We start from the raw sequence: 25,293 nt of genomic DNA, 5'->3' as shown, positions 1-25,293 counted from the left end.
TCCGGATCCCATTCCCGGCCCCGTCTCTGCCGTGGGTCCCATCCCCGGCTCCACCCGCAGCTTCTCCTCCGGCTCCATCCCCATTCCCGGCCCCATTCCCGGCCCCATTCCCGGCCCCATTCCCGGCCCCATTCCCGGTTCCATTCCCGGTTCCATTCCCGGTTCCATTCCCGGTTCCATTCCCGGTCCCATTCCCGGTTCCATTCCCGGCCCCATTCCCGGCCCCATTCCCGGGCTCGTCCCTGCTCCCAGTCCCATCCTCGGCCCCATCCTCGGCCCCATCCCCTCTCTGGGCTTCAGCCCCGGCTCCACCCGCAGCTGCAGCCGCTGTCCCCATCCCTGTCCCCATCCCTGTCCCCATCCCTGTCCCCATCCCATCCCCACTGCCATTTCCCCCTCTCCCAACGCCCCCAGCAGCCACATCCCTGTCCCCATCCCTGTCCCCATCCCTGTCCCCAGTCCCAATCCCAGTCCCACTCCCTGTCCCTGTCCCCGATCCCATTCCCCATCCCTGTCCCCATCCCTGTCCCCAATCCCTGTCCCTGTCCCCGATCCCATTCCCCATCCCAGTCCAATCCCAGTCCAATCCCATTCCCGATCCCATCCCCGTCCCCCTCCCCGTCCCCTCCCGTGCTCGGTGTCCCTCGGGCTCTGTCCCCGCCGCTCGCCACCATCGCTCCCAAGGGCGAGCAGGACCTGCTGGCTGTGGCCGCGTCTCGGCTGAGGCGCAGGCGGCGAGTGGCCGCGGTGGCCATCGGCGTGGCGATGCTGCTGCTGCTGCTCGTGGCCATCCCGCTGCTGGTGCACGGCTCCAAGGCCGCCGCTCACTACGAGATGCTGGGCAGCTGCCGCATGGTGTGCGAGCCCTACCCCGAGCTGCCCGCGGCCTCCCCGCCGCCCTTCCCTCCCGGGGCCCGGGGCGAGCCGGGCCGCAAGGGCCGCGCCGGCCTCCGGGGCCCTCCGGGACCGCCGGGACCGCGGGGACCGCCGGGGGAACCGGGCCGGCCGGGCCCGCCGGGACCTCCGGGGCCGGGCCCGGGCGGGTACATCCCGTCCTTCTACAGCCCCAAAATCGCTTTTTACGCCGGCCTGAGGAAACCCCACGAAGGTTACGAGGTTCTGCGCTTCGACGACGTCGTGACCAACGTGGGCAACTACTACGAGCCCTCGAGCGGCAAATTCACCTGCCCCCTGCCCGGCATTTATTTCTTCACCTACCACGTCCTGATGCGCGGCGGGGACGGCACCAGCATGTGGGCCGACCTGATGAAGAACGGGCAGGTACCGGGAACCTCCCCCCGAGACCCCCGGCGGGGCCCCCGCAACGGATTGCGCCCCCCGGGTTTCATCCCGGGATTTCATCCCCCGGTTTGCGCCCCCCGGGTTTCATCCCGGGATTTCATCCCTTGGATTTCATCCCGGGATTTCATCCCTTGGATTTCATCCCCCGGTTCTCATCCCCGGTTTGCGCCCCCCGGGTTTCATCCCGGGATTTCATCCCCCGGATTGCGCCCCCCGGGTTTCATCCCGGGATTTCATTCCTTGGATTTCATCCCTCGGGTTTCATCCCGGGATTTCATCCCTTGGATTTCACCCCCCGGTTCTCATCCCCGGATTGCGCCCCCCGGGTTTCATCCCGGGATTTCACCCCTTGGATTTCATCTCCCGGGTTTCATCCCGGGATTTCATCCCCCGGTTTGCACCCCCCGGGTTTCATCCCGGGATTTCATCCCTCGGATTTCATCCCCCGGTTCTCATCCCCCGGGTTTCATCCCGGGATTTCACCCCCCGGTTTTCATCCCTCGGATTTCATCCCCGGTTTGCACCTCCTGGATTTCACCCTCCGGATTCCATCCCTCACATTTCACCCCCCGGATTTCATCCCTCAGATTTCACCCCCTGGATTTCATCCCGGGATTTCATCCCTCGGATTTCATCCCCCGGTTTGCACCTCCTGGATTTCATCCCCCGGTTTTCATTCCCGGTTTTCATCCCCTGGATTGCACACCCCGATTTCACCTCCTGGTTTTAACCCCCCGGTTTTTGCCTCCCTGTTTTCATCCCCGGTTCTCATCCCCGGTTTTCATCCCCGGTTTTTGCCCCCCCGGTTTTCATTCCCAGTTTTCATTCCCGGTTTCCATTCCCGGTTTCCATTCCCGGTTTCCATCCCCGGTTTCCATCCCCGGTTTCCATTCCCGGTTTTTGCCCCCCAGTTTTCATTCCCGGTTTCCATCCCCAGTTTCCATCCCCGGTTTTTGCCCCCCAGTTTCCATTCCCGGTTTCCATTCCCGGTTTTTGCCCCCCAGTTTCAATTCCCGGTTTCCATCCCCGGTTTTTGCCCCCCGGTTTCCATCCCCAGTTTCCATTCCCGGTTTCCATCCCAGTTTCCATTCCCGGTTCTCATTCCCGGTTTCCATCCCCGGTTTTCGCTCTCGGGGTTGTTGTTCCGGTTGTTGTTCTGGCCCATGGCGGTTTTTGCTGCTTTGCTTTGGGTAATTTCAGGTTCCCATCCGGGTTCGATTTCTCGGTGATTTCCCATTCCCGGTTCTGCTCCATCCCAAATCCCCACATTCCCATTTCCCATCCAACCCCTCCCAGTTCCCATCCCCGATTTTCCAGTTCCTCCCATCCCAAATCCCCACATTCCCATTTCCCCCATCCAACCCCTCCCTGTTCCCATCCCCGATTTTCCAGTTCCTCCCATCCCAAATCCCCACATTCCCATTTCCCATCCAACCCCTCCCAGTTCCCATCCCCGATTTTCCAGTTCCTCCCATCCCAAATCCCCACATTCCCATTTCCCCCATCCAACCTCTCCCTGTTCCCATCCCCGATTTTCCAGTTCCTCCCATCCCAAATCCCCACATTCCCATTCCCCCATCCAACCCCTCCCAGTTCCCATCCCCGATTTTCCAGTTCCTCCCATCCCAAATCCCCACATTCCCATTTCCCCCATCCAACCTCTCCCTGTTCCCATCCCCGATTTTCCAGTTCCTCCCATCCCAAATCCCCACATTCCCATTCCCCCATCCAACCCCTCCCAGTTCCCATCCCCGATTTTCCAGTTCCTCCCATCCCAAATCCCCACATTCCCATTTCCCCCATCCAACCCCTCCCAGTTCCCATCCCCGATTTTCCAGTTCCATCCCCACATCCCATTTCTCCCTCCCAAATTCCCAGCCCTGATTCATCCATTCCCATTTTCTCCCTCCAATCCCCCCATTCCCATCCTTTTTCCCATTCCCTGATTCCCCATTCCCGGTTCTGTTCCTTCCCAGTCCCACATCCCATTTTCCTCATCCAATTCTCTCCCGAATTCCCGTCCTTTCCCCTCATTCCTCATTCCCCATCCCCAGATCCCATTTCTCCCATCCTTTACCTCCCAAATTCCCATTTTTCACCCCCAAATTCCCATTTTTCACCCCCCAAATTCCCATTTTTCACCCCCCAATTCCCATTTCCCTCCCCCCAATTCCCATTTTTTCCCCCCCGAATTCCCAAATTCCCATTTTCCCCCCCCCAATTCCCATTTCCCTCCCCCCAAATTCCCATTTCCCCCCCCGAATTCCCATTTTCCCCCCCCAATTCCCATTTCCCTCCCCCCAATTCCCATTTTTTCCCCCAAATTCCCATTTCCCCCCCCAAATTCCCATTTCCCCCCCCCAATTCCCATTTCCCTCCCCCCAATTCCCATTTCCCCCCCCGAATTCCCATTTTCCCCCCCCAATTCCCATTTCCCTCCCCCCAATTCCCATTTTCCCCCCCCAAATTCCCATTTCCCCCCCGAATTCCCATTTCCCTCCCCCCAATTCCCATTTTTTCCCCCCCGAATTCCCAAATTCCTTTTCCCCATCCCAGATTCCCGGGGGGGGTGGGACAGGGGCTGTGCCCCCCCCTCCCCCGCTCCCTTTGTTCGCTCATCCCGGACTTTTCCCATCCATTTATTCCCGGAAATCCAAGGAAAACAAGGATGGATCCGGGGGGGGGGGGGGTCCCAGGGGGGGTCAGCAGGGAGGGACCCCCCCCCCCCCCGAGCCCCCCCGTGGGAACAGGGATGGGGAAAAATGGGAATTTGGGGAGGGGGGATTGGATTTGGGGCTGGGAATGGGGAAAAATGGGAATTTTGGGGGGAAATAACGGGATTTGGGGTTGGGAATGGGGAAAAATGGGAATTTTGGGGGGAAATAACGGGATTTGGGGTTGGGAATGGGGAAAAGATGGGAATTTTGGGGGAAATAACGGGATTTGGGGTTGGGAATGGGGGGAGAGGATGGGAATTTGGGGGGGGTCGGATGAGGGAAATGGGATTTGGGGGGGGGGAGCAGAATTTGGGAATGAGGAGAGGATGGGAATGGGGGGGGATGGGAGGGGTGACAGCCGTGTCCCCCCTTTCCCGGTGCCACCACGGGGGGTGACAGCAGTGTCCCCCCTTTCCCGGTGCCACCACGGGGGGTGACAGCCGTGTCCCCGCAGGTCCGGGCCAGGGAGGGGTGACAGCCGTGTCCCCCCCCCAGAGGGGTCCCGCTGGTGTCACCCCCATTTCCTGGGGGTGGGTGTTGGGTGTGGGGAGGGGGTGACAGCCGTGTCCCCCCTTTCCCAGTGCCACCACGGGGGGTGACAGCCGTGTCCCCGCAGGTCTGGGCCAGGGGGGGGTGACAGCCGTGTCCCCCAGGTCCGGGCCAGCACAGGGGGGGAGGTGACAGCCGTGTCCCCGCAGGTCCGGGCCAGGGGGGGTGACAGCAGTGTCCCCCCAGGTCCGGGCCAGGGGGGGAGGTGACAGCCGTGTCCCCGCAGGTCCGGGCCAGCACAGGGGGGGAGGTGACAGCCGTGTCCCCGCAGGTCCGGGCCAGCGCCATCGCCCAGGACGCGGACCAGAATTACGATTACGCGTCCAACAGCGTCATCCTGCACCTGGACGTGGGGGACGAGGTGTTCGTCAAACTGGACGGGGGAAAAGTGCACGGCGGCAACACCAACAAATACAGCACCTTCTCCGGCTTCATCATCTACCCCGACTGACCCCCTGAGACCCCCGGGACCCCCCTGAGACCCCACCCCAAAATTACAGCACCTTCTCCGGCTTCATCATCTACCCCGACTGACCCCCTGAGACCCCCGGGACCCCCCCCCAAATTACAGCACCTTCTCCGGCTTCATCATCTACCCCGACTGACCCCCGGGACCCCCTGAGACCCCACCCCAAAATTACAGCACCTTCTCCGGCTTCATCATCTACCCCGACTGACCCCCGGGACCCCCTGAGACCCCCGGGACCCCCCTGAGACCCCCGGGACCCCCCCCAAAATTACAGCACCTTCTCCGGCTTCATCATCTACCCCGACTGACCCCCGGGACCCCCTGAGACCCCCCTGAGACCCCCCAAAATTACAGCACCTTCTCCGGCTTCATCATCTACCCCGACTGACCCCCGGGACCCCCGGGACCCCCCGGGACCCCCCCCCAAAATTACAGCACCTTCTCCGGCTTCATCATCTACCCCGACTGACCCCCTGAGACCCCCGGGACCCCCGGGACCCCCCGGGACCCCCCCCCCCAAAATTACAGCACCTTCTCCGGCTTCATCATCTACCCCGACTGACCCCCGGGACCCCCCTGAGACCCCCCTGAGACCCCCCCCAAAATTACTGCACCTTCTCCGGCTCCATCGCCCCCCTCGGGACCCCCCCAGGACCCCCCCGCGACCCCGGCCCGGTGACAGCGGTGACAGCCCCGCGACCCCGGCCCGCCCCCAGCCCCGCCCCGAGTGCGACACGCGACAGCCCCGGCACGGGTGTCCCCAGCGTGTCCCCAGCGTGTCCCCAGCGTGTCCCCAGTCTGTCCCAGTCTGTCCCAGTCTGTCCCAGTCTGTCCCCAATAAAAGGCGCTGGGGTTGGATCGCGGCTCTGCCTCTGCTGGGGGGGTGGAGGGGACACCGAGGTGGCCCGGGGGACAAGGGGGTGGCCCAGGGGACAGCCTGGGGGGGGCAGAGGGGTGGCACAAGGGACGAGGGGGTGGCACAAAGGACGAGGGTGGCTCAGGGGACACAGGGGTGACACAAGGGACAAGGGGCTGGCACAAGGAACAGCCCGAGGGGGACACAGGGGTGACACAAGGGACAGCCGGGGAGGGGGGTGGTGGCACCTCCAGGCTGGCCAGAGATCCCCCCGCAGCTTTTGTGTCACCCCCCGGTGTCACGCCTTGTCACCTCCCCCCCCGCGCTGGCTGTCAGCGGGGACAGGGACGGTGACAGGGACGGTGACAGGGACAGGGACAGTGACAGACACCCCCCGGCTGCGCGGGGACATCGCCACCCCCGTGGGGACACTGCTGCCACCGGGGGGGGGGCGGGGGGAGGTGACAGCAGAGCCCACCCTGCCCGAGCCTGGTGGGACTCGGGACCCCCGGCCCTGTCCCTGTCCCCACCCTGTCCCCTCCCTGTCCCTGTCCCTGTCCCCATCCCTGTCCCTGTCCCTGTCCCCTCCCTGTCCCTGTCCCCATCCTTTGTCCCCTCCCGTCCGTGTCGCTGTCGCCACCTCGTGGCCGCTGCCGGGAGGACGCGGCTGCCGGGGGGGGGGCTCAGCCCCGCCACGACCCCCGAGCACCCCCAGGGACCCCCAAGAGACCCCCCAGGGACCCCCAGACACCCCTGGACATCCCCAGGGACCCCCAAGAGACCCCCAGGGACCCCCAGACACCCCTGGACACCCCCAGGGACCCCCAAGAGACCCCCAGACACCCCTGGACACCCCCAGGGACCCCCCTCGGACCCCAAATCCCGGGGGTCTCCCCCCCCCAAAACGCCCGGAGCCCACTCAGAGCCGTCTCCTTTATTGCAGGGACCGGTACAAAACAAAGGGGGTCGGGATTTGGGGTGGGGGTGGGGGGGGCTGCACCCCCAAATCCCCAGCCCAGGATTTTGGGGTGGGGGGCTACGCCTTGGCCCCCCCCGGGACCCCCTGGGCCGCCGCCAGCTGCTGCAGCTTCTGCGTCATCATCTCCAGCACGGCTGGGGGGCAGCGGGTCAGGGGCACCCCAAAAACGGGGGGCCCCAAAAGCGGGGAGGGGTCGTGGGGGGGCCCCAAAAGCGGGGAGGGGTCGTGGGGGGGCCCCAAAAGCGGGGAGGGGTCGGGGGGGTCTCCAAAAGCGGGGAGGGGTCGGGGGGGGTCCCAAAACCAGGGAGGGGTCGGGGGGGTCCCAAAACCAGGGAGGGGTCAGGGGGGTCCCCAAAACCAGGGAGGGGTCGGGGGGGTCCCAAAAGCGGGGAGGGGTCGGGGGGGGCCCCAAAACCGGGGAGGGGTCGGGGAGGGGCCCCAAAAGCGGGGAGGGGTCGGGGAGGGGCCCCAAAAGCGGGGAGGGGTCGGGGGGGTCTCCAAAACCGGGGAGGGGTCGGGGGGGCCCCGAAAGCGGGGAGGAGGGGAAAGAGGGACCCCAAAGTCAGGGAGGGGTTGAGATGGATGTGGGGGGGTCAGGGGGTTCCAAAGTGGGGAGGGGGCAAAGGGGGACCCCAAAAGCAGGGAGGGGTCGGGGGTGGGGGGCGGGAATGGGGGTCCTCAAAGTGGGGAGGGGTCAGGAGGGAAGCAAGGACAGGACCCCAAAAGTGGGGAGGGGGGAAAGGGGACCCTGGGACTGGGGAGATCCCAAAAGTGGGGAGGGGTCAGAGGGGGCTGGGGGGCACCAGGGTCGGGGGGACCCCAAAAACAGGGTGGGGGGGGGGATCTGAAATTGGGGAGGGGTCGGGAGGACTGGGGGGGGGGGGGGGGGGGGTCAGGGAGAGACCAGGGGGAGACCCCAAAATTGGGGAGGGGGGAAAAGGAGGAGCAGGGGGAAAGGCCAAAATTGGGTGAGGAAAGTCAGGGGGGACCCCAGGGCTGGGAGAGACCCCAAAAACGGGGAGGGGGAGGGGGGGGAGGGCAGGGGGTGTTTGGGGGGGGGGTCGGGGGGTCCCCAGGCGCGTTTTGGGGGTACCCACCCTGTTTCATGGCGTGCTTCTCCTGCAGGGCCGGCTGGATCTTCTCCATCTGCCGCGTCAGGAACTCAATCTTCCGCTTGAAAAACGCCCGGGCGTCGTCGGCAGACTGGGAAAAACGGGGGGAAATGGGGGAAAATGGGGTGGGAAACGGGGAAAAACGGGGGGAAATGGGGGGAAATGGGGAAAAACGGGGGAAAATGGGGGGAAATGGGGAAAAACGGGGGGAAATGGGGGAAAATGGGGAAAAACGGGGAAAAACGGGTAAAAACGGGGGGAAATGGGGTGGGAAACAGGGAAAAACGGGGGGAAATGGGGAAAATGGGGAAAAACGGGGAAAACGGGGGGGAAACGGGGGGAAAATGGGGGGAAATGGGGAAAAACGGGGGGAAATGGGGAAAAACGGGGGGAAATGGGGAAAAACGGGGGAAAACGGGTAAAAACGGGGGGAAATGGGGAAAAACGGGGGAAACGGGGAAAAACGGGGAAAACGGGTAAAAACGGGGGGAAAATGGGGTGGGAAACAGGGAAAAATGGAGGGAAATGGGGGAAAATGGGGGGAAATGGGGGGAAAGGGGGGGAAACGGGGAAAAACGGGGGGGAAACGGGGGGAAATGGGGGGAAATGGGGGAAAATGGGGGGAAATGGGATAGGAATGAGGAAAAATAGGGAGAAACAGGGTGGGAATGGGAGAAATGGGGAAAAACGGGGAAAAATGGGGGAAAACGGGGTGGGAATGGGGGAAAATGGGGTGGGAATGGGGGAAAATGGGGAAAAACGGGGAAAAACGGGGAAAACGGGGGGGAAACGGGGGGAAATGGGGGAAAATGGGGAAAAACGGGGGGAAATGGGGTGGGAAACAGGGAAAAACGGGGGGAAATGGGGAAAATGGGGGGAAACGGGGAAAAACGGGGGGAAAATGGGGGAAAATGGGGTAGGAATGAGGAAAAACAGGGAGAAACAGGGTGGGAATGGGAGAAATGGGGTGGGAATGGGGAAAAATGGGGTGGGAATGGAGAAAAACGGGGTGGGAATGGGGGAAAATGGGGTGGGAATGGGGAAAATGGGGTGGGAATGGGGGAAAATGGGGTGGGAATGGGGAAAATGGGGAAAAACAGGGTGGGAATGGGGGAAAATGGGGTGGGAATGGGAGAAAACAAGGAAAACAAGGGAAAATTAAAAAAAATAGGGTGGGAAAGGGAGAAAAAGGGGTGAGAAATTGGGTGGGAATGACGAAAAATGGGGAAAAGGGGGTGGGATGGGGATGGGAAAATGAGGAGATGGGGATGGGAAAGGGGTGAAATGAGGGAAAAACGGGTGGGAACGGGGTGGGAATGGGGGGAATGGGACGGGAAAGGTGGAAATGGGGGTCCCCAGCCCCCCCAAAGCCCCTCAAGCCCCCTCCTCACCTTCTCCACGTAGTAACCGGTGCCGACATCCACCAGCACCGTCCGCACGTCCTGGAGCTTGCCGGGCACGTACATCTGGGGGGGTCATGGAAAACGGGGGGCATGGGGGGGCTGGGGGGCTCAGAACCCCCCCAGGAGGGATTTTTGGGGGGGATTCCAGGAGCAGGAAAAGGATACGGAGCTGGTGAGAGGCACCAGGAGATCTTTCCCTGTGGGAAAAGGAGGGGTCAGGAAAACCCCAGGACCCCCTCAGGACCACCCCCCCCCCCCCCAAAAAAACCCCTTCCAGGACCCCCCAGGGTCTCCCTGGATTTGGGGATCCCTTGGGTTTAGGAACCACCCCCGGTTTTGGGGTTCCCCGTTAGGATTTGGGGAACTCCCAAAGATCCCTCTAAGTTTGGAGACCCCAACCCCATCAAGATTTTGGGACCCCCCTCAGCTTTTAAACCCCCTCCTTTTGGATTTGGGAATCTCCCCGATAATTCAGGACCCCCCACACATCAAGATTTGAGACCCCCTCCTCCAGATTTTGGGGTTCCCCTGAAGATTTGGGGCTCCCCCCATCCAAATTTGGCCTCACAGACATCCCACAGGACCTGCAGCTCCCCACGTGAATTTGGGGACTCTCTCTGGGGGTTTTGAAGCCTCGTATCAATATCTGGGGACACCCCCTGGGATTTTGGGGTCCCCCGCGGAGGATTTGGGGTTTTTTGGGGGGTCTCTCACCCTCGTTGCCTTTGTGCAGGACGTTCAGGCACTCCTTGGCCTCCACGAACTTGGTCTGCACCACCTTGAGCTGGGCCAGGGACGAGGAGAGGAACTCCACCTCCTGCGGGGAGACCCCCGGGGTTGGGGATTGAGGGGAGAGAGACCCCCGGGGTTGGGGATTGAGGGGAGAGAGACCCCCGGGGTTGGGGATTGTGGGGAGAGAGACCCCCGGGGTTGGGGATTGAGGGGAAGGGGAGACCCCCGGGATTGGGGATTGAGGGGAAGGGGAGACCCCCGGGGTTGGGGATTGAGGGGAGAGAGACCCCCACGGTTGGGGATTGTGGGGAGAGAGACCCCCGGGGTTGGGAATTGTGGGGAGGGGTCCTGCGGGGAGACCCCCACAAGGGCAGGAAGGGGCTGGGGATGGCCCCGAAGGGATGAGGAGGAAACTTTTTGGGGGAAGGTTCCAGAAACTGGGGCGTGGGCCAAGCTCGGGGGGCTGAAACCCGAGCCCCCCACACCCAGACAACCCCAAATTCCCCTCCAGCCTCTCCCGAACTGCCCCAGCTGCGACCCCCAGGCCTCGGGACCCTCCCTTGGTTCTCTGAGACCCCCAAGTTGCCCCCGGAGCCCCCTCAGAGCCCCCGGCCCTGCTCCCCCCGCGATCCCCTCAGGACTCTCCCCAGGCCCCTCCCATCCCCGCTCCCCCCGGGACCCCCAGACCTCCCCTCAACCCCTTCCCCAGCCCCCTCCGAGCCCCCCGGACCTGCTCCAGCTGCCCCTTGAGCAGCTCCAGTTGGGGCAGCCCCAGCTCCCCAACGCTCACGGTCTGCGCCATCTTGGACCGCCCGCCCTCAGCCGGGCCCGCGCCCGCCGCCACAGCGCCCCCTGGCGGATGGGAGGACCGAGCTGGCCCCACTGAGACAGCGCCCCCTGGCGGATGGGAGGACTCGGGGGGGGGATAGTGACCCCCAGAAGGAAAAGGGGGGGGTCCAGAGGGATTTGGGGGGTCCAGAGGGATTTTGGGAGGGATCCAGAGGGATTTTGGGGGGGATCCAAAGGGATTTTGAGGGGATCCAAAGGGATTTGGGGGGGTCCAGATGGATTTGGGGGGGTCCAAAGGGATTTGGGGGAGTCCAAAGGGATTTTGGGGGGTCCAAAGGGATTTGGGGGGGGTCCAGAGGGATTTTGGGGGGCTCAGAGAGACTCAGGAGGGGTCAGTGCAGAGGCAGTAGCTTTATTGTTGCAAAATAGGCAAATAAAACCAAATTTTGTTAAAATTTCGTTAAAATTAAGGCGGTTCCAACCCCCCCCCCCCCCTTTCAGACACCCCAAAAATCCCTGAGGGGACGGGGAGCCCCAAAATCGTCACCAGAGGTAACGGGGGGACCCCAAAAGTAACAAAGGAGGGACCCCCCCAAAGGCCACAAGTGGATCCCAAAAGCGATGGGGAGACCCCAAAACCTCCCCCGGGCAATGGGGGGATCCCCCAATTCTCCCCTATAAGGAAGGGGGGGACCCCAAAAACAACTGGGGTCCAAAATTCACTCCAGACAATGGGGGGACCCCAAATCTGTACCCCAGTGGAGTCTGTGGGCAGTGGGGGGACCCTAAAATCAACCAGGGGACCCCAAACCTTCACTCCAGGCAATGGGGGGGACCCTAAAATCAACCAGGGGACCCCAAAACCTCACTCCAGGCAATGAGGGGACCCCAAAGATGGCAAAGGGACCCCAAAACTTCACTCCAGGCAATGGGGGGCACCCCAAAGATGACAAAGGGACCCCCCTCAGCAGAGGCTGACCGGGAGCCCGTAGGCCACGGGGGCGGCCCCGATGAGGGATTTGAGTCTGGGGGCTTGGCGGGCCTGGGCCAGCTGGGCCAGCAGGGGGGTCCCGGGACCCCCCCCCAGCCAGCCCCGCAGCAGAGCCTGCGCCAAACGGTCCAGGTCCCGATCCGTGACATCCCACAGGTTCCCCAGCACCAGGGGGCTGCAAACGGGGGGTGAGAGACCCCAAAATGGGGGGTGAGAGACCCCAAATACACAGAGACCCCAAACGGGGGGTGAGAGACCCCAAATACACAGAGACCCCTCCCCAAATACACAGAGACCCCAAAATGGGGGGTGAGAGACCCCAAATACACAGAGACCCCTCCCCAAATACACAGAGACCCCAAACGGGGGGTGAGAGACCCCAAATACACAGAGACCCCACCCCAAATACACAGAGACCCCTCCCCAAATAGACAGAGACCCCAAAATGGGGGGTGAGAGACCCCAAATACAGAGACCCCTCCCCAAACAGACAAAAACCCCTTCCCAAATACACAGAGACCCCAAAATGGGGCTGTGAGCCCCAAAAGAAAATCCCTTGAGAATCCCCAAAAGTAAAGAGGGACCCCAAAATCCCAGAGCCCCCCAAAACCCCAAATCCACCCCAAAATGCAGCACCCAGAGCCCCCAGAACCCCAAAGCCCCAAATCCACCCCAAAACGCAGCACCCAGAGCCCCCAAAGCCCCAAATCCACCCCAAATCTCAGCACCCAGAGTCCCCCAAAACCCCAAAGCCCCAAATCCACCCCAAATCTCAGCACCCAGAGCCCCCAAAGCTCCAAAACCCCAAATCCACCCCAAATCTCAGCACCCAGAGCCCCCAAAGCTCCAAAACCCCAAATCCACCCCAAATCTCAGCACCCAGAGCCCCCAAAACCCCAAATCCACCCCAAAGCTCAGCACCCAGAGCCCCCCAAAGCTCCAAAACCCCAAATCCACCCCAAAATGCAGCACCCAGAGCCCCCAAAGCTCCAAAACCCCAAATCCACCCCAAATCTCAGCACCCAGAGCCCCCCATGCAATCCCAGGCACCCAAAACTCGGCACCCGGAGCCCCCCCAGCTCCCGGATTCCCAGATTCCCAAATTCCCGGATTCCCAAATTCCCAGATTCCTGGATTCCCGGATCCCGAATTCCCGGATTCCCGGATCCCAGATTCCCGTATTCCCGGATTCCCGAATTCCCAGATTCCCACATTCCCGGATTCCCATATTCCCAGATTCCCGGATTCCCGAATTTTCCAGATTCCCAAATTCCCAGATTCCCGCATTCCCGGATCCTGGATCCCAGATTCCCGCATTCCCAGATTCCTGGATTCCCGGATCCCCGCATTCCCGGATCCCGCATTCCCAAATTCCCATATTCCCAGATTCCCGAATTCCCGGATCCCCGCATTCCCAGATTCCTGGATTCCCGGATCCCGAATTCCCGCATTCCCGGATCCCAGATTCCCGCATTCCCGGGTCCCCGCATTCCCGGATCCCGCACTCCCGGCACTCACCAGCCGGCCAGGACGTATTTCAGGACGGTGCCGCTGGGCTCCAGCTGCCCCCGCGGGGTCAGCGCGGCGCTGGAGCAGCCGAAGAGCAGCGCCACGGCCCGGCAGCGCAGCCGCGCCAGGCTCTGCCCGTCCAGGAGCCGCGCGCCCGCACCGTGCCCGGCGTAGCTGTGGGGGAACCCAAACCTCATCCTAAACCTCATCCTAAACCTGATCCTAAACCTGATCCCAAACCTGACCCCAAACCTGATCCCAAACCAGCCGCGCCAGGCTCTGCCCGTCCAGGAGCCGCGCGCCCGCACCGTGCCCGGCGTAGCTGTGGGGGAACCCAAACCTCATCCTAAACCCGATCCTAAACCTAAACCTGATCCCAAACCTGACCCCAAACCTGATCCCAAACCAGCCGCGCCAGGCTCTGCCCGTCCAGGAGCCGCGCGCCCGCACCGTGCCCGGCGTAGCTGTGGGGGAGCCCAAACCTCATCCTAAACCTGATCCTAAACCTGATCCTAAACCTAAACCTCATCCCAAACCTGACCCCAAACCTGATCCCAAACCTGATCCCAAACCTGATCCCAAACCTGATCCCAAACCAGCCGCGCCAGGCTCTGCCCGTCCAGGAGCCGCGCGCCCGCACCGTGCCCGGCGTAGCTGTGGGGGAACCCAAACCTCATCCTAAACCCGATCCTAAACCTAAACCTCATCCCAAACCTGAGCCCAAACCTGAGCCCAAACCTGAGCCCAAACCTGATCCCAAATCTGATCCCAAACCTGATCCTAAACCTGATCCTAAACCTGATCCCAAACCTGATCCCAAACCTGATCCTAAACCTGACCCCAAACCTGATCCCAAATCAGCCCCAAAAGCCCTGCAAATCTGGCCACAAATCAGCCTCAAATCCTCCCAAAATCCAGCCCCGAATTCCCCCAAAATCCAACCCCAAATCAACCTCAAATCCCCCCAAAATCCAAACCCAAATCCCCCCAAAATCCAACCCCAAATCAACCCCAAATCAACCCCAAATCCCCGCAGAATCCAACCCCAAATCCCCCCAAAATCCAAACCCAAATCCCCCCAAAATCCAACCCCAAATCAACCCCAAATCAACCCCAAATCCCCGTAGAATCCAACCCCAAATCCCCCCAAAATCCAAACCCAAATCCCCCCAAAATCCAACCCCAAATCAACCCCAAATCCCCCCAAAATCCAACCCCGAATCCCCCCCAAAATCCCACCCAAAATCCCCCCAAAATCCAACCCCAAATCCCCCCAAAATCCCACCCCAAATCCTCCCAAAATCCCACCCCAAATCAGCCCCAAATCCCCCTAAAATTCCCCCAAAATCCAACCCCAAATCAACCCCAAATCCTCCCAAAATCCAACCCCAAACCCCCCCGAATCCCCCCCAAACCCCCCAAATCCCCCCGAATCCTTTTGGGGTGTCTCACATGTAGAGGTCGCGCTCCCCCAGCGCCTCCTGCAGCTGCTGTGGGGTGGGGGCCGCCCCCGACACCCCGCGCCAGCCCGGCTCGCTGGAGCGCCGGGAAAAGGGGAAAGGGGGAAAACCGGGATGAGGGGGGGTTGGGATAATGGGGGGGTTTGGGATAATGGGGGGGTTTGGGATGAAGGGGAAAAATCGGGATGAGGGGGGGTTGGGATGAAGGGGGGGTTGGGATGATGGGGAAAAACTGGGATGATGGGGGGGGTTTGGGATGAAGGGGGGGTTTGGGATAATGGGGAAGGATTTGGGATAATGGGGGGGTTTGGGATAATGGGGGGGTTTGGGATAAAAAGGGAGGATTTGGGATAAAAAGGGAGGATTTGGGATAAAGAGGGGGTTTGGGATAAAGAGGGGGTTTGGGATAATGGGAGGGTTTGGGATAATGGGGAAGGGTTTGGGATAATGGGGGGGGTTGGGATGATGGGGGGGGTTGGGATAATGGGGGGGGTTTGGGATAAAAAGGGAGGATTTGGGATAAAGAAGAAGGATTTGGGACAATGGGGGGGTTGGGATGAGGGGGGGGTTTGGGATGATGGGGGAGGGTTTGGGATAAAAAGGGAGGATTTGGGATAATGGGGGGTTTGGGATAATGGGAGGGTTTGGGATAATGGGGGGGTTTGGGATGATGGGGGGGTTTGGGATGATGGGGGGGTTTGGGATGATGGGGGGGTTTGGGATAATGGGAGGGTTTGGGATAATGGGGGGGTTGGGATGAGGGGGGAGTTTGGGATGAGGGGGGGGTTTGGGATAATGGGGGGGGTTTGGGATAAAAAGGGAGGATTTGGGATAAAGGGGAAGATTTGGGATAATGGGGGAGGATTTGGGGTTCCCAGAGGGAGTTTGGGGTCTTGGAGGGGTTTTTTTTGGGGTTTTAAGGGGATTTTGGGGGTTCTAGGTGTGTTTGGGGCAGTTTTTGGGGGGGTTTTGGTGTCCCAGGGCTGTTTGGGGCAGTTTTTGGGTGGTTTTTGGGGGTTTTGGGGGGTTTTTGGGGGTTTTGGGGGGTTTTTGGGTGGTTTTTGGGTGGTTTTTGGGGTGTCACCTCTCAAACCAGCTGCGGAATCGCTCCTCGGTGCCGCCCAGGTCGCGCTGCGGGTTCAGGACGTAGAAAGCGCTCCTGGGGTTCACCCCCCGCTGCAGCACCGGGCCCTGCACAGGGGGGCACAGGTGTGTCCCCCATCCCAGGTGTGTTCCAGGTGTGTCCCAGGTACCCCCAGGTGTCCCCAGGTGTGTCCCAGGTACCCCCAGGTACCCCCAGGTGTCCCCAGGTACCCCCAGGTGCCCCCAGGTGTCCCCAGGTGTGTCCCAGGTGTGTCCCAGGTACCCCCAGGTGTCCCCAGGTGTGTCCCCAGCTGTGTCCCAGGTACCCCCAGGTGTCCCCAGGTACCCCCAGGTGCCCCCAGGTGTCCCCAGGTGTGTCCCAGGTACCCCCAGGTGTGTCCCAGGTACCCCCAGGTGTCCCCAGGTGTGTCCCAGGTACCCCCAGGTACCCCCAGGTGTGTTCCAGGTGTGTCCCAGGTACCCCCAGCTGTCCCAGGTGTATCCCAGGTACCCCCAGGTGTGTCCCCAGGTATCCCCAGCTGTATCCCAGCTGTCCCCAGGTGTGTCCCCATGTCCCCAGGTGTGTCCTAGGTGTCCCCAGGTGTGTCCCCAGGTGTGTCCCCACGTCCCCAGGTGTGTCCCCAGGTGTGTCCCCAGGTGTCCCCAGGTGTGTCCCCAGGTCCCCAGGTGTGTCCCCAGGTGTGTCCCCATGTCCCCAGGTGTCCCCAGGTGTGGCGGTACCTGCGGGCCCAGCCCGTAGCGCAGCAGGAAGCGCAGCCCCGGCAGCCGCGTCACCGGAACGTTCCGGAGGGTTCCGGAGCTCTCCCAGGGGAGGCGCTGCAGGTGCTGAGACCGGAACAGGGTCAGGGACAGGGGAGGGGGCAGGGGAGGGGAGGAGGAGGAGGAAGGTGATGAGGAAGGTGAAGAGGAAGATGAGGAAGAAGATGAAGATGCAGAGGAAGAGGAGGAAGAAGATGAAGAAGAGGAGGAAGATGAGGAGGAAGGTGAGGAAGAAAAGGAGGAGGAAGATGAGGAAGAGGAGCAGGAAGAGGAGGAGGAAGGTGAGGAGGAGGAAGATGAAGAGGAAGGTGAGGAGGAGGAGGAGGAAGGTGAGGAGGAAGATGAAGAGGAGGAAGATGAAGAGGAGGAAGATGAAGAGGAAGGTGAGGAAGATGAAGAGGAGGAAGGTGAGGAAGAGGAAGGTGAAGAAGAGGAAGGTGAGGAGGAAGATGAAGAGGAGGAAGATGAAGAGGAAGGTGAGGAGGAGGAGGAGGAAGGTGAGGAGGAGGAAGGTGAGGAGGAGGAAGATGAAGAGGAAGGTGAGGAGGAGGAAGGTGAGAAAGATGAAGAGGAAGAAGATGAAGAGGAAGGTGAGGAGGAGGAAGGTGAGGAAGGCCAGGGGCTCTCACCCTGTCCAGCAGCAGCACCAGGGACCCCGCGCTGCCCCCGGGCCCCTCCCGGCGCCGCTCCAGGGCCTCGTCCAGCAGCAGCCGCGCCCGGAGCGGCCGCGCCGGACACAGCGCCTGCGCCAGCGCCCGGACATCGGCCGGACACAGCACCGCCAGCAACACCTGGGGAGAGAATTCCAGAGGGGATCCTGAAATCCGGGATCGGAACCCCAAATCTGGGATTGGAACCCCCAAATGTGGGATCTGAACCCCAAATCTGGGATCAGAGCGGCCGGGCCGGACACAGCGCCTGCGCCAGCGCCCGGACATCGGCCGGACACAGCACCGCCAGCAACACCTGGGGGGGAGAGAACCCCAAATGTGGGATCTGAACCCCAAATCTGGGATCTGAACCCCAAATGTGGGATTGGAACCCTAAATCTGGGATTGGAACCACAAATCTGGGATCTGAACCCTAAATCTGGGATCAGAGGGGCTGGGCCGGACACAGCGCCTGCGCCAGCGCCCGGACATCGGCCGGACACAGCACAGCCAGCAACACCTGGGGGGAGATCAGAACCCCAAATCTGGGATTGGAACCCCCAAATGTGGGATTGGAACCCAAAATCTGGGATTGGAACCAGGAATCCAGGATTGGAACCCTAAATCCGGGATCGGAACCCCCAAATCTGGGATGGGCAACCCAACGTGTGGGGCAGAACCCCAAATTCCAGGGATAAGCACCCCCAAATTCTGGGATCACCACTCCAAATCCAGGAACGAGGATCCTGAAAATCCTGGGCTCGACCCCCGGCGATCCAGGGATGAGCAGCCCCAGATCCCAAACCCCAGATCCCAGATCCCAAATCCCAAATCCCAGATCCCAAATTCCCAAACCCCAAATCCCAGATCCCAAACCCCAAATCCCAGATCCCAGATCCCAAACCCCAGATCCCTGATCCCAAATCCCAGATCCCAAATTCCCAAACCCCAAATCCCAGATCCCATTCCCAGATCCCAAACCCCAGATCCCAAACCCCAGATCCCAAATCCCAGATCCCAGATCCCAAATCCCAGATCCCAAACCCCAGATCCCAAATCCCAGATCCCAGATCCCATTCCCAGATCCCAGATCCCAAATTCCCAGATCCCAAATTCCCAGATCCCAAATCCCAGATCCTAGATCCCATTCCCAGATCCCAAATCCCAGATCCCAAACCCCAGATCCCATTCCCAGATCCCAGATCCCATTCCCAGATCCCAGATCCCAAACCCCAGATCCCAAACCCCAGATCCCATTCCCAGATCCCAGATCCGAAATCCCAGATCCCATTCCCAGATCCCAGATCCCAAACCTGCAGCAGGCCGGGGTCGGGGTTGTTCCAGCCGCATTCCCGGAGCTCCTGGAGCAGCCGGGACAATTCCTGCTGATCCAGGGGGGGATTCCCGGGATCCCGGGGCAGCAGCAGCCCCCGCCAGCATCCCAAAACCTCCGAATCCAGGCTCTGGATCAGGCTCTGGGGAGAGACACGGAATGGGAACGGGATCCCGACCCCAAAAACACCGGGAATGTCACGGGAAATCCCCTGGGAATCCCCAAGGGATCACAGGGGGAATCCCCAAGGGATCACAGGGGGAATCCCAAAGGGATCACGGGGGGAATCCCAAAGGGATCACAGGGGGAATCCCCAAGGGATCACAGGGGGAATCCCCAAGGGATCACGGGGGGAATCCCAAAGGGATCACAGGGGGAATCCCAAAGGGAATCCCAGGGAAATCCCATGGGAATCCCAGGGAAATCCTGCAGGAATCCCAGGGAAAATCCCAGTTGGGAATGCCAGGGAAATCCCAGGGAAATCCCAGTGGGAATGAGGGAAATCCCATGGAAAATCCCAGGGAAATCCCAGCAGGAATCCCAGGGAAAATCCCATTGGGAATGAGGGAAATCCCAGGGCAATCCCAGGGGAATCCCAGGGAAACCCCAGGAGAACCCCATCAGGAATCCCAGGGAAATCCCATCAGGAATCCCAGGGAAATCCCAGCAGGAATCCCAGGGGAATCCCATTGGGAATGAGGGCGATCCCAGGGGAATCCCATCAGGACTCCCATGGAAATCCCAGGGAAAATCCCAGGGAAATCCCATTGGGAATCCCAGGGGAATCCCAGGGGAATCCCATGGGGAATGAGGGCGATCCCAGGGCAATCCCAGGGAAATCCCATGGGAATGGCAGGGAAATCCTGCAGGAATCCCAGGGCAATCCCAGGGAGATCCCAGGAGAATCCCGTCAGGACTCCCAGGGGAATCCCAGGGGAATCCCGTCAGGACTCCCAGGGGAATCCCAGGGGAATCCCATTGGGAATGAGGGCGATCCCAGGGGAATCCCGTCAGGACTCCCAGGGGAATCCCAGGGGAATCTCAGGGCGATCCCAGGGGAATCCCATCAGGACTCCCAGGGGAATCCCAGGGGACTCCCAGGGGATTCCCAGTGAGGCCCGCAGGGTTCCCAGCCCCGTTCCCGGGGTTTTTTCCCGGGATTGGGGCGCGGCTCCCACCTGCATGCGCAGATCCAGGCGGGATCGGCGCTCCCACCATTCCCGGCGCTCGCTGCAGCCGTTGGCCTCGCGCTGCTCCCGCTGGATCCCCTCCAGCTCCCGGAGCAGCTCAGCCAGGGGCGCCTGCAACACCGCGGGAATCATCGGGAATCGCCGGGAATTCCGGGATCGGGAATTATCGGGAATCGCCGGGAATTCCGGGATCGGGAATCATCGGGAATCGCCGGGAATTCCGGGATCGGGAATCATCGGGAATCGCCGGGAATTCCGGGATTGGGAATCATCGGGAATCGCCGGGAATTCCGGGATTGGGAATCATCGGGAATCGCCGGGAATTCCGGGATTGGGAATCATCGGGAATCATCGGGAATCATCGGGAATTCCGGGATCGGGAATCCTCGGGAATCATCGGGAATCATCGGGAATTCCGGGATCGGGAATTCAGGGATTGGGAATTACAACAGGGATTGGGAATCATCGGGAATCATCGGGAATTCCGGGATTGGGAATTCTGGGATCGGGAATTCTGGGATCGGGAATTCCGGCAGGGATCGGGAATCATCAGGAATCATCGGGAATTCAGGGATCGGGAATTCCAGGGATCGGGAATCCTCCAGGACTCCCAGAACGGGGGGAGGAGGATGGGGGAAGAAGGTGAGGATGAGGATGAGGATGAGGAAGATGAAGGTGAGGATGAAGATGAAGGTGAGGATGATGATGATGAAGGTGAGGATGATGATGATGATGAAGGTGAGGATGAAGGTGAGGATGAAGGTGAGGATGATGGGGATGATGAGGATGAAGGTGAGGATGAAGGTGAAGATGAAGGTGAGGATGATGATGAAGGTGAGGATGAAGATGAAGATGAGGATGATGGGGATGATGAGGATGAAGGTGAGGATGATGATGATGAAGGTGAGGATGAAGATGAAGGTGAGGATGATGGGGATGATGATGATGAAGGTGAGGATGATGATGATGAAGGTGAGGATGATGATGATGAGGATGAAGGTGAGGATGAAGGTGAGGATGATGATAATGATGAGGATGAAGGTGAGGATGAAGGTGAGGATGAAGATGAAGGTGAGGATGATGATGATGATGAAGGTGATGATGAAGGTGAGGATGATGATGAAGGTGAGGATAATGATGATGATGAAGATGAGGATGATGATGAAGGTGAGGATGAAGGTGAGGATGATGGGGATGATGATGATGAAGGTGAGGATGATGAGGATGAAGGTGAGGATGAAGATGAAGATGAGGATGATGGGGATGATGAGGATGAAGGTGAGGATAATGATGATGATGAAGGTGAGGATGATGAGGATGAAGGTGAGGATGAAGATGAAGATGAGGATGATGGGGATGATGAGGATGAAGGTGAGGATAATGATGATGATGAAGGTGAGGATGAAGATGAAGGTGAGGATGAAGATGAAGGTGAGGATGAAGATGAAGGTGAGGATGATGGGGATGATGATGATGAAGGTGAGGATGATGGGGATGATGATGATGAAGGTAAGGATGATGATGAAGGTGAGGATGAAGATGAAGGTGAGGATGATGATGATGAAGGTGAGGATGATGATGATGAAGGTGATGATGAAGGTCACTGACCTGGCCGCGCTGGGTGGGGATCCGGACGCTCAGGGGCTCGGCGCCGCGCTCCAGCCGCGTCAGCAGCAGCGCGGCCGCGGGGCCGGCACCGGCCAGGGACAGCTGGCACACGGTGACACCTGCCGGGGGGGACAGCCGGAATGCCGGGAATTCCTGGGAATTCGGGAATCCCAATCCCATGGAATCCAATCCCAGGGAATCCAAATCCCAGGGAATCCCAATCCCATGGAATCCCAATCCCAGGGAATCCCAATCCCAGGGAATCCCAATCCCAGGGAATCCCAATCCCATAGAAAAACCACACAGAACAAAATTCCAACCATTCCCAACATCCCAGGAAACTCCGGGGTTGGCACACGGTGACACCTGCCGGGGGGGACAGCCGGAATTCCTGGGAATTCCTGGGAATTCGGGAATCCCAATCCCAGGGAATCCCATCCCAGGGAATCCCCAAACCTGGAGAAACCTCCCAGACCCAAATTCCAACCGTTCCCACCAATCCCAGGAAACTCCAGGGCTGGACAGCCGGGAATTCCCAAGTTTGGGAATTCCACACTTGGAATCCTCCTGGAATTCGGGAATTCCCCCAGAATTCCAACCCCATGGAATCCCCCACCCTGGGAAAGCTTCCCAGACCCAAAGTCTGGAATCCCCAGAGTGGGAATTTGGGATTTCCCAGCCCCCCAATCCGGGAATTTGGGATTTCCCAACCCCCAATCTGGGAATTTGGGATTTCCCAGCCCCCAGAGTGGGAATTTGGGATTTCCCAACCCCCAATCTGGGAATTTGGGATTTCCCAGCCCCCAGAGTGGGAATTTGGGATTTCCCAACCCCCAATCCGGGAATTTGGGATTTCCCAGCCCCCAAATCCGGGAATTCGGGATTTCCCAACCCCCAGGGTGGGAATTTGGGATTTCCCAACCCCCAGAGTGGGAATTTGGGATTTCCCAACCCCCAGGGTGGGAATTTGGGATTTCCCAATCCCCCAATCCGGGAATTTGGGATTTCCCAACCCCCAGAGTGGGAATTTGGGATTTCCCAAGGAACTGACCGCTGGGAATCTTCCGGAGCTGCTCCCGGAACCGCTCCCGCTCCGCCGGCCCCAGCCCCGTGGAGCTGAACTGGAACAGCTCCTCCAGCTGGGCCAGGTGGGAATCCCGGGAATCCTGGGAATCCTGGGGATCCTGGGGATCCTGGGAATCCCGGGAATCCCCCTCTTCCCGCAGGGAGAGGCCCCGGAGCTGATCCGAGACGTCGCCTCCGGCGGCCGCCGCTTTCCGCTGCTTCCTGCGGGATCATCCCAAAATTCCTCCGGAGGGGGCCGGGAATTGGGGATGGAGGGGGGGAAAGTGGGGGTGGGGATACGGGAATGGGAATGTCGGGAACGTCGGGAATGTCGGGAATGCTAGGGAGGTTGGGGAGGTTGGGAATGTCGGGGATGTTGGGGATGTTGGGAATGTTGGGAATGTTGGGAATGCTGGGAATGTTGGGAATGCTGGGAATGTTGGGAATGTTGGGAATGCTGGGAATGTTGGGAATGCTGGGAATGTTGGGAATGTTGGGAATTGGATGTTGGGGATATTGGGAATGGGGATATGGGATGTTGGGAATGGGAGGTTGGGAATGTTGGGAATGTTGAGAACGGGAATGTTGGGAATGGGAGGTTGGGAATGTTGGGAATGTTGGGAATGGGAATATGGGAATGTTGGGAATGGGAATATGGGAAGGTTGGGAATGTTGGGAATGTTGGGAATGTTGAGAATGGGGATATGGGAATGTTGGGAATGGGAGGTTGGGAATGTTGGGAATGTTGGGAATGTTGGGAATGTTGAGAATGGGGATATGGGAATGTTGGGAATGGGAGGTTGGGAATGTTGGGAATGCTGGGAATGCTGGGAATGGGAGGTTGGGAATGTTGGGAATGTTGGGAATGGGAGGTTGGGAATGTTGGGAATGTTGGGAATGTTGGGAATGGGAGGTTGGGAATGTTGGGAATGTTGGGAATGTTGGGAATGCTGGGAATGCTGGGAATGCTGGGAATGTTGGGAATGTTGGGGATGTTGGGGATGGAGATATGGGATGTTGGGAATGGGATGTTGGGAATGTTGGGGATGGGAATGCTGGGAATGCTGGGAATGCTGGGAATGCTGGGAATGTTGGGAATGTTGGGGATGTTGGGAATGTTGGGAATGCTGGGAATGCTGGGAATGCTGGGAATGTTGGGAATGTTGGGAATGTTGGGAATGTTGGGAATGCTGGGAATGCTGGGAATGCTGGGAATGTTGGGAATGTTGGGAATGTTGGGAATGCTGGGAATGCTGGGAATGCTGGGAATGTTGGGAATGCTGGGAATGTTGGGAAGGGGTCTCTTGCTCGTGGCAATCAGGGGATGAAAGAGGGGGGAACGTGGGATGGGGACACCAGGAGGGGACACTGGGGGTGGCACCGGGAGGTGACACTGGAGGTGACATCAGAGGGGACACTGGAGGTGACACCGGGAGGGGACACTGGAGGTGACATCAGAAGGGGACACTGGGAGGGGACACTGCAGGTGACACCGGGAGGTGACACTGGAGGTGGCACCGGGAGGTGACACTGGAGGCGACACCAGGAGGTGACACCGGGAGGTGACACCGGGAGGTGACACCAGGAGGTGACACTGGAGGTGACACCGGGAGGGCGCGGCCGCAGAACCCACCGAGCCCTGGAGTGGACGATGGCCAGCAGCTGGTGGCGGGCGGTGACCGCCAGGGACTCGGCCAGCAGCCCCGCGGTGGCCACAGGGTCACTGTCCCCAAGGGCCAGCGCCAGCAGCTGGCACAGCTGGGCATAGAGAGAGCCCGGGGGGAAGTGACCGACCCACGCCAGAGCCTCGGCCAGCAGACAGCGGACAGCGGCCAGAGAGGGGACAGCGGCCGGACAGGGGACACCTGCGGACAGATGGACAATGGTCAGTGTGGGGACAGCGGTCAGTGAGGGGACAGCAGCTGGACAGGGGACACCTGCGGACAGATGGACACTGGTCAGTGTGGGGACAGCGGCCAGAGAGGGGACAGCGGCCAGAGAGGGGACACCTGCGGACAGATGGACACAGGGACAACGGTCAGTGAGGGGACAGCGGCCAGACAGGGGACACCTGCGGACAGATGGACACAGGGACAACGGTCAGTGAGGGGACAGCGGCCAGACAGGGGACACCTGCGGACAGATGGACACTGGTCAGAGAGGGGACAGCGGCCGGACAGGGGACACCTGCGGACAGATGGACACTGGTCAGTGAGGGGACAGCGGCCAGACAGGGGACAGCGGCCGGACAGGGGACACCTGCGGGCAGATGGACACAGGGACAGCGGCCAGAGAGGGGACAGCGGCCAGAGAGGGGACAGCGGCCAGAGAGGGGACAGCGGCCAGAGAGGGGACAGCGGCCGGACAGGGGACACCTGCGGACAGATGGACACTGGTCAGTGTGGGGACAGCAGTCAGAGAGGGGACAGCGGCCGGACAGGGGACACCTGCGGACAGATGGACACTGGTCAGTGTGGGGACAGCAGTCAGAGAGGGGACAGCGGCCGGACAGGGGACACCTGCGGACACACGGACAGCGGTCAGCAGGGACAGTGTTCAGTGTGGTCAGTGTGGTCAGTGTGGTCAATGGTCAATGGCCAGTGGTCAGTGTGGTCAATGGTCAGTGGGCAATGGTCAGTGGCCAGCAGTCAATGGTCAGTGGCCAATGGTCAGTGGTCAATGGTCAGTGGCCAGCAGTCAGTGGTCAGTGGTCAAT

General features: G+C 60.4%; 3 protein-coding genes across 3 annotated transcripts in view; 1 reads left to right on the top strand and 2 right to left on the bottom strand.

Annotated features, from left to right (window-relative positions):
- Positions 1-750: 750 nt before the first annotated feature.
- On the top strand, positions 751-5,252 carry C1QL4 (complement C1q like 4). Its single transcript, XM_086870455.1, has 2 exons — positions 751-1,281; positions 4,840-5,252. The coding sequence occupies exons 1-2, from the start codon at positions 766-768 to the stop codon at positions 5,017-5,019; spliced, it is 696 nt and encodes a 231-aa protein (XP_086726581.1). The 5' UTR covers positions 751-765; the 3' UTR covers positions 5,020-5,252.
- Positions 5,253-6,812: 1,560 nt separating this feature from the next.
- On the bottom strand, positions 6,813-10,994 carry PFDN5 (prefoldin subunit 5). Its single transcript, XM_086870444.1, has 6 exons — positions 10,850-10,994; positions 10,102-10,204; positions 9,553-9,584; positions 9,376-9,450; positions 7,970-8,075; positions 6,813-7,006 (listed from the first exon to the last, which is right to left on the bottom strand). The coding sequence occupies exons 1-6, from the start codon at positions 10,919-10,921 to the stop codon at positions 6,930-6,932; spliced, it is 465 nt and encodes a 154-aa protein (XP_086726570.1). The 5' UTR covers positions 10,922-10,994; the 3' UTR covers positions 6,813-6,929.
- Positions 10,995-11,300: 306 nt separating this feature from the next.
- The window catches only part of ESPL1 (extra spindle pole bodies like 1, separase), a 38,106-nt gene continuing 24,113 nt past the window's right edge, over positions 11,301-25,293 (bottom strand). The window contains exons 22-32 of the mRNA XM_086870445.1: positions 24,211-24,442; positions 22,564-22,799; positions 21,513-21,631; positions 19,893-20,015; positions 18,695-18,856; positions 17,361-17,522; positions 16,693-16,797; positions 15,953-16,059; positions 14,861-14,944; positions 13,418-13,582; positions 11,301-12,074 (exon numbers count right to left, since the gene is read on the bottom strand). Coding sequence (XP_086726571.1) covers positions 11,873-12,074; positions 13,418-13,582; positions 14,861-14,944; positions 15,953-16,059; positions 16,693-16,797; positions 17,361-17,522; positions 18,695-18,856; positions 19,893-20,015; positions 21,513-21,631; positions 22,564-22,799; positions 24,211-24,442 — 1,697 coding nt within the window. The 3' untranslated portion in view covers positions 11,301-11,872. The remainder of the gene's footprint in view (positions 12,075-13,417; positions 13,583-14,860; positions 14,945-15,952; positions 16,060-16,692; positions 16,798-17,360; positions 17,523-18,694; positions 18,857-19,892; positions 20,016-21,512; positions 21,632-22,563; positions 22,800-24,210; positions 24,443-25,293) is intronic.

Source organism: Cyanistes caeruleus, chromosome 32 (genome assembly GCF_971803275.1).
Source record: "Cyanistes caeruleus chromosome 32, bCyaCae1.hap1.1, whole genome shotgun sequence".
NCBI classification, from domain to species: Eukaryota; Metazoa; Chordata; class Aves; order Passeriformes; family Paridae; genus Cyanistes; species Cyanistes caeruleus.
The sequence above is the reverse complement of the archived record's forward strand: the minus strand, read 5'-3'. Positions and strand labels throughout refer to the sequence as shown.